Source organism: Danio rerio, chromosome 8, assembly GCF_052040795.2.
Source record: "Danio rerio strain M-AB ecotype USA chromosome 8, GRCz13ab, whole genome shotgun sequence".
In the NCBI taxonomy this organism is placed as follows: Eukaryota; Metazoa; Chordata; class Actinopteri; order Cypriniformes; family Danionidae; genus Danio; species Danio rerio.
The window spans coordinates 56,327,387-56,335,443 of NC_141028.1; the positions used below are offsets into that span (position 1 = coordinate 56,327,387).

The 8,057-nt window shown below is 38.5% G+C and overlaps 1 protein-coding gene and 1 long non-coding RNA gene across 6 annotated transcripts in view; both read left to right on the plus strand.

The window, feature by feature from the left end:
• Nucleotides 1-6,898, plus strand: part of tp73 (tumor protein p73) — a 93,986-nt gene extending 87,088 nt beyond the window's left edge. For 3 of the 5 annotated variants that reach the window (XM_087262899.1, XM_087262896.1, XM_087262898.1), the window contains exon 14: nt 1,002-6,898. In XM_087262899.1, coding sequence (XP_087119025.1) covers nt 1,002-1,027 — 26 coding nt within the window. In that variant the 3' untranslated portion in view covers nt 1,028-6,898. 5 annotated transcript variants of the gene reach the window in all.
• The window catches only part of LOC147842870 (uncharacterized), a 469,436-nt gene that overhangs the window by 279,787 nt on the left and 181,592 nt on the right, over nt 1-8,057 (plus strand). The window lies entirely within an intron of this gene.

Below are 8,057 nucleotides of genomic sequence, written 5' to 3' on the forward strand. Positions count from 1 at the left end.
TTAATCTAGTTTTGAACTGAGCGAGGGTGTTTGAGCCTCGGACATTATCAGCAAGGCTGTTCTAGAGTTTAGGAACCATATATTTGAATGCTCGACCTCCTTTAGTGGACTTTGCTATTTTGGGTACTGCCAAAAGTCAGTTGAGATTGAGCGAGGTTCAATTGTAGCGAGACAGAAGGTTGGCTACATGAACAGGAGCTATACTATTCAAAGCTTTATAGCTAAGAAGCAATGTTTTATAATCAATAGGGAACTTAGCAGGCTGCATCACTGTAGGTCTACTGTAAACACAAATTAATTTACAAAAACTTTTCACAGATATCGTGATAAACAAAAACTTCAGATTAATACCGATATTAACAATAAACTTTTGGCCAATACAATGTGAAAAGTGCTATATATTATAATAGGTGCTATTTAAACAAACCTATAAAATATTTCAAACAAAGTGCCTGGTTCATTAAGACAGGAAGAGTGTGTACTATGGGTGGTTCATGAACCCCACTTATCCTCATGGAGCAGGCTCATGTGCATCACCTATTACCCAAAAAGATAGGTCTTTAATCTAGTTTTGAACTGAGAGTGTCTGAGCCTCGAACATTATCAAGAAAGCTTTTCCAGAGTTTAGGAGCCATATATGAGAACACTCAACCTCTTTTAGTGGACTTTGCTTTTCTGGTTACTACCAGAAGCCCTGAGTTTTGTGATCTTAAAGAGTTGAAGGTTGGTTCTGCTTATCTAACCAACATTCTGTCTCACTACAATCCAACCAACTTTTTAAGATCTCAAAAGTCGAGGCTTTTGGAAGTACTAAGAATAGTGAAGTCCACTAAAGGAGGTCGAGCATTCTCATGTATGGTTCTATAAACAAGAGCTAGACTATTTATAACTTTTTAGGTAAGAAGCAATGTTTCATAATTAATACAGAACTTAGGCTACAAACATCACCGTAGGTCTACGGTAAGCATGAAGGAACTATGGCAAATCTCGTTTTCCCACAGGACCTTGGGGCCCTGAAGATTCCTGAGCAGTTCCGGCTGGCGATCTGGAGGGGTCTGCAGGAAATGAAGCAGGGCCATGATTATGGCCAGCAGCTGATCCGCTCCAGCAGTAACATGGCCACCATGGCCATCGGCCCCAGCGGAGAACTGCAACGGCAGCGCGTCATGGAGGCCGTGCACTTCAGAGTCCGCCATACCATCACCATCCCCAATCGCGGACCGGCCAACGGACCCGAGGAATGGCCCGACTTCGGCTTTGACATGCCCGACTGCAGGTTACACAAACACTCCATTAAAGAGGAGTTTGCCGAAGGCGACGTTCACTGAGAAGAGCCGGCTTTTTTTCCACACGCATTTCTATATTGTATGTATTGGGTCATTGAAACTGCAGCAGACGGTTTATATTTTCAATATAGTAGCACTTCTGTACTTTTTAGTTCCAGACAAAACATTTTATTTGATTGTCATTCGTGGCCTTACGCTAATATTACAATCACTAACAACAACAAAACAGTCAATTTAAAGTCACTGATTAAAAACAACAATATTGGTGGTATGTAGATTTTTGAATGGGTAGAAGCCGTGTGACATTTCAGAATATTGCCTTATTTATTATTTGGCTTGGTGTAAATAATATTTGTGCAATTGTGTATGATATTGACGCATGTATGTTCGAAACAAGTGTGAAGTTGTGGATTAAGTAAATGCTTTGACTTATGAATCATGCTGTATATTTGCAGATCTTGATAAGCACGAGTTTATCGAAGCCATATGTGTGTGACTTGATCAAAAGGCATTGTGTAGTTGAATTATTCTCTCGTTACAATATGTCATAATTTATATACGTGATTCATCATTCAGGAGTTTTACAATGAAAAGAGACATTCGGAAGTGGGACTCGACCACAGGATAAAAAAATAAATCAAACTTTTAATTTAAATTCAAATTTTAGATTTTAAAAATTGGCTGAATGTTTATCTTGCAATATAACATGTGGAACAGACAGATTTCTCACAATTCTGTTAATTGTTTAAAAAAATAAAACGATTTATTTAATTTAAATAATATACAGTGGTCCCTCATAAATCATGAGAGTTACGTTCTTAAAATAACTCGCAATAGGCAAAATCCGTAAAGTAGTCTACTTTATTGTTTCACTTATTACATGTTTTAAGGCTGTAAAACCGAATGTAACAAACCGAAGATTGATTTATTCCGTAATGGTGCCCTACATTCGCGTAACTTCAACCTTTCCTTTAGCATGTATAGAAGTCCAACATTTTGTGCGATGGTTAGCATCTTTCTTTGCCTATTGGGGGCTAACGCAGGTGCCTTTGTGGGTGCAGAACGTTCGTCAATATTATGGAGTTTGTTGCAAACACAGTCCAGCACTTTAATTCACGAATCTGTGAATCTGGCAAGCTAAACGCATTCTGTACTGTACAGAAGACACGGCACGGAGGAGATTGACTGATATTGGTCTACAGCCAATCAGGACGCAGAACACAATACCCTACTTATGACGCAGAACACAATGTGCTGTGAAAAAAGCATGTCAAAATGCCGGCCAAAAAATTTTAAACTGTGAGGCCTCGAAAGGTAAACCGCGTTATAGCGAGGGACCACTGTACTTTTAAAATAAATAAATAGTCACAGTTTTGAGATTTCACGTTATTTCTTTCAATTATAATTCTCATTATATAATTACATTTACAGGCTTCCTTGCAATTTTGAGTTTTCGTTTCACAACTCTGACTTTTTGTTTAGAATTTCGAATTTATTTCTTTGAATTGGGAGTTTATTTCGCAGTTTTGGGTTTGCTTCTTACAATTCGACCTTTATTTTTTGCGATTATGACTATTTTCACAGTGTATTTCACAATTTTGAGCTTTTTTTAGAATTTAATTTTATTTCTTGCAATTTTGTTTTAAGGGCTATTTTAGGACAGTGTTTCTCAACCACGTTCCTGAAGGAAAACCGACACTGCATGCTTTGGATGTCTCTTTTGTCACACCTATTACAGGTCTTTCAGACCCCATTTACACTAATATGTTTTAGTTTAAAACGCATAACTTTTGCTAAGGTTACACCTTCCGTCAATTCTACCCCAGAGTTTTCGAAGCCCCAAAAACGGAGCATTTCGGAAATGCTGAAGAGGCCGTTTTCTTTTAAAAACACTGCCGCTCCATGCCAATGTGGATGGAGGATATTATAATAAATATTACCATCTCTTTTGCTGAACATCAAATTTAATAAATAATAATGGCCATTATAAAAGTAATGTACAATAAGTTTACACAATATCTAATGTGTCCTTGGATAGAGACAAGATGAATTAAATATCACGTTTATCAACTATAGTGAGATGAGATCCAGCGGTAGATCCTTGATGAGCTGTCCGACGTGTGCTGCTCTCACCTGGGTAGTTGTGCTCAAAGCACCCACTGACTGCCTGGAGCTCAGACCTGCGTATATGCTGCAGCGCATATCAGAGTGTGTGTGGTCGCGTGATTTGCGTTTTCAGCAGTGTTGTGTAGACGGAGAGTTGTTCAGAAACTCTGGGTGAAATGCCAGTGTGGACGAGGATCGTTTTCATTCTAAAAATTATTAAAATGTTTTAGGGCAAACTCACACTATGCTATCCGAACCGTGCCCAGGCCCGTTTTCTGGATCATTTGAGAAGTGTGAGTGTTCTGAATCGGGCTCAGGCACGGTTCACTTGGGCTTTGGCGCGGTATGCTTATAGTGTGAGTGCAAAGCAAGCCAGAGCCCAAAACTGAAGACGAGACGTGACTTTTACGGGACTGTTTCATATCGATTAATTAATCATTCTTACTGTTTAATGAACGCAAACTGTTGTAGGTTATTAAAGACGCAAACCCTCACTGCACGACAGCTGCACCTTCAGCAAACCTCCTAATTCCTCCAGCACGAGGACTTTATGATTGTTTATGGACGTCTAAAGTGCCGGATCTGTTCGGCGAAATATTTGACTGCGTGTCACCGTATATCAAACAACCAAAACGATAAAACTAAAGAAATCTCCACTGCGATGAGCGAAATCACTTAATGAACAGCACATCATCGATGACTTTTGTGTGCCCAGGCCCGAATGTAATGTGAGTGCGGGCCGTCGAGGTAGCTGGGACAAGCGTGCTTTGGCCTGGTTCAAGTCAAGTGTATATAGTGTGAGTACGTTTAGTGTACACAGGGTCTCAAGCTGCTTCTGAAACCACCTACTACTAAGTAGGTACTGCATTTAAACTTAAACATACTACTCAGCCTTTAGAAAAGTACGTTCTATACAGTATATACAGACTACATCCGCCATTTTCACATGACCTACCTGCGTCAGTTGCGTCGCTTCACTTCCATTCATGAATTCTCTCGCGGGGCATTATGGGATAGCGCAGTGTGCATGGGATGTGCACTCCAGAATCTCGCCGGAAGTAGTAAGTCATCCGGGCACTTCTCACATACTGATTTTTCGAATTCTATTAATTCGGACACACTACTCTGCTCGCATACTGATTTTAGCGTACTATATAGTATGGAAGTATGCGGTTTCAGACGCAGCCTTAGTCTCTGCTAATGAGCAGATGATCTGAATCAGGTGTGTTTGGTTAAGGAGACACAGAAAATGTGCAGAGCTGGTGGTCCTCCATGAATGTGGTTGAGAAACACTGTTGAAGATATTTAGCACTTCTACGTTTTCTGACTTTTCTCATATTCGTGACTTTGTCTTGAAATTGTGAGTATTTATTTTGATATAGCATGTAACTGAAAATGATTTTAGACAACCCGGCAGTTCTTTAAATAAACAACAGAATCACGAGAACTACAGTATCAATTGCAATTAAATATATATAAAAATAGATTTTTTTTTATTCTGTGGTTAAAGCAAGCTTCCACACTTTCATACACACTTCAAATCTACAGCTAATAAAAACATCTCTACTTTTATTTTTACGAGACACACTTGTTACAGTTTTTTAAGCGGTGCAGTACGCTGAACGTTTTTGGGTTTTATTATATGAATTCATCCGTTTATATGTTAACATTGGATGGTCATAAGTGTTGTTTATAAGTAAATACCTTTAAATTTACCTTTTTTGTGGTATTAGCCTTGCAGGACGAGGTTTTATTTATCATGTGGTACTGTTTCTAATGTCTGTTTGACCTTTCGCAAAAGTAACCACTGATGTCTTGTTATTTTTTTGTGTTTTAATCGTGTTAACTTTAAAATAATAATAATAACAATCAAATTCTCTCTCAGTCAAGGTATTAAGGTCTTAATCTGAGCAAAATCAAACATCCAGGTCACATTTCATCCCAGAAGATGAAATAAAAAATGACATATAGTACATTAAAACTGATTATAGACATTTGAGACATTTCTTTTTTGAAACCATCATTTACATAATTATTTTTGCACTTTTTAGAAACAATTTTGAGCATTTTATAAGGTCTTTAATCTAGTTTTGAACTAAGAGAGTGTGTTGAGCTTTGTATATTATCAGAAAGGCTGTTCCGGAGCCATATATGAGAAGGCTCGACCTCCTTTAGTGGACTTTGCTATTATGGGTACTACAATATCAATACATTTTGAGAGAGAAAAATCTGCTGAACCGTAAAAACTAAAATCATAATTATACTAAAAAATATATATTTATTTTATACACTACCTGACAAAAGTCTTGTCGCCTATCCAGGTTTTAGGAACAACAAATAATAACTTGACTTCTAGTTGATTATTTGGTATCAGAAGTGCCTTATAAGAAAGGCATATCTTCAATATCTCCTCCTTCATTTTACCCCAGACATGCTCAATTATATTTAATTCTGGTGACTGGGCTGGCCAATCCTGCACCTAGACCTCCTTTGCTTTCAGGAGCTTTGATGTGGAGGCTGAAGTATGAGAAGGAGCGCTATCCTGCTGAAGAATCTGCCCACTCCTGTGGTTTGTAATGGGCAGCACAAATGTCTTGATACCTCAGGCTGTTGATGTTGCCATCCACTCTGCAGATCTCTCGCACGCCCCCATACTGAATGTACCATGATTTTTCCTTCACCAAAGTTGACTAATTTCTGTCAGAATCTTGGGTCTATGCGGGTTCCAACAGGTCTTCTGCAGTATTTGTGATGATTGGGATGCAGATCAACAGATGATTCATCTGAAAAAAATTTCTATAAGATCAACTAGAAGCCAAGTTATTATTTGTAGCTCTTAAAACTGAGAACAACGACAAGATATTTGTCAGGTAGTGTAGTTGAAATGTGACTTAGACATTATTCTGGAAGCCTCGCCTTTTTTTTAATACTTAAAAAGGCCAATAATTGCTAAAACATCACCGCGCAATTATAATAATAAACAATCGAGGGAAAACAAAAGTATTTCAGAGAGAGCCACGATGAGGAACACTATCTTATTTGATATATAAGGAATGTATTTATTATCTGTAAAATCTGCGTATAAAACTGAACTAAGGGCCGTGTTGAACTTTGGTGAGCTGTATGCAGTCAAAAGAGCGTTTGTATATAATTAGTGTTAACATTATTATTCATGTAACAAGAGCAACAGATCAGAAATTGGATCCCAGAAGATTAAATCAAGACATATTTTAAAACGGTGGTGATGGTGAAACGCCATCATACAGATCCAAGCACTTTACGGCTTTAGGATATTGTAAACAATGTAATATTCACGGTTAATAACAAGTCAGTATTATCATGTCTTTTTTGTGCATCACTTATGCAGATTTTAGAAATGTTTTTAAGAGTTAATATGTTGTGTTTTCTTTATTCCAGAGCTGTAACGCTGTTTCTGTTTTTATATTGCGAAGTTTGAATTATGTAAAGTGATTTCTTTTTCAAATAAATACGAAAGTGTGCAAAAAGTGCGGGTGTTTTAATGCAAGGTCAGATAATCGAATGATTTCAGTGTCAAATTTCAAATGTCGGTGAAAGATTAAACAGGTTTTAGCAGTGTCAGAAAGAGCTGTAAACAACGCCTTTATTTTGACTTCTGCCGATAATAAAGATTGAAGAGTGCCCTCAAGAATACCTTAATGTCAGAAATGCTAATCGAGTTAATCTCAAAACCTTGACGTCTATTTGACATCCACACACTGACGCATATACCGCATATCTTTGGACTGTGGGAGGACACCCGGAGGAAACCCACACGAACGCAGGGAGAACATGCAAACTCCACACAGAAACGCCAACTGAGCCGAGGTTCAAACCAGCGTTCTTCTTACTGTGAGGCGACAGCACTACCTACTGCGCCACTGCGTCATGGTGGCACAGTGGGTAGCACGATCGCCTCATAGTGAGAAGGTCGCTGGTTTGAGCCCCGGCTGGGTCAGTTAGCATTTCTGTGTGGAGTTTGCATGTTCTCCCTGTGTTGTCGTGGGTTTCCTCTGGGTGCTCCGGTTTCCCTCACAGTGCAAACACATGCGCTATAGGTGAATTGAATTAACAAAATTGTCTGTAGTGTATGTATGTGAATGGAAGAGGGTGTGGGTGTTTCCCCGTTTTGGAAGGGCATCTGCTGTGTAAAACTTACGGTGGCGGTTTATTACGCCTTGGCAACCCCTGATTAATAAAGGGACTAAGCCGAATAGAAATGAATGAATATTTTTTATTAATTAACATATATGTGGTTATATGTGGCAAAAACAGCCACGAAAATAACGAAAGGGTAGTCCATTTGAACAGTACACAAGGGTTAACTATCTACTTTAATTCACTGCTTCCAAGATGCCCAAACTAGGGCCTGTGGGCCAAAGTTGGCCCATGGTAACAGGGGTGGATTGGCCATCTGGCAACACTGGCAAATACTAGAAGGGCTTTTTAAATGTGGGCCGATCATTTTTTTATTTTATTTTTTTTAAATATGTATTGTGGTTTTACATGCAGGCAGCATTTATATCTGATGATGATGATAATAGTAGTAATAATAATATTATTATCATTAGCTGGCAGGTTTCAAGATGGCCGATCCAATCAGAGGTTACACGGACGTAATCAAAATCTGGCAAAGGATGTCAAATT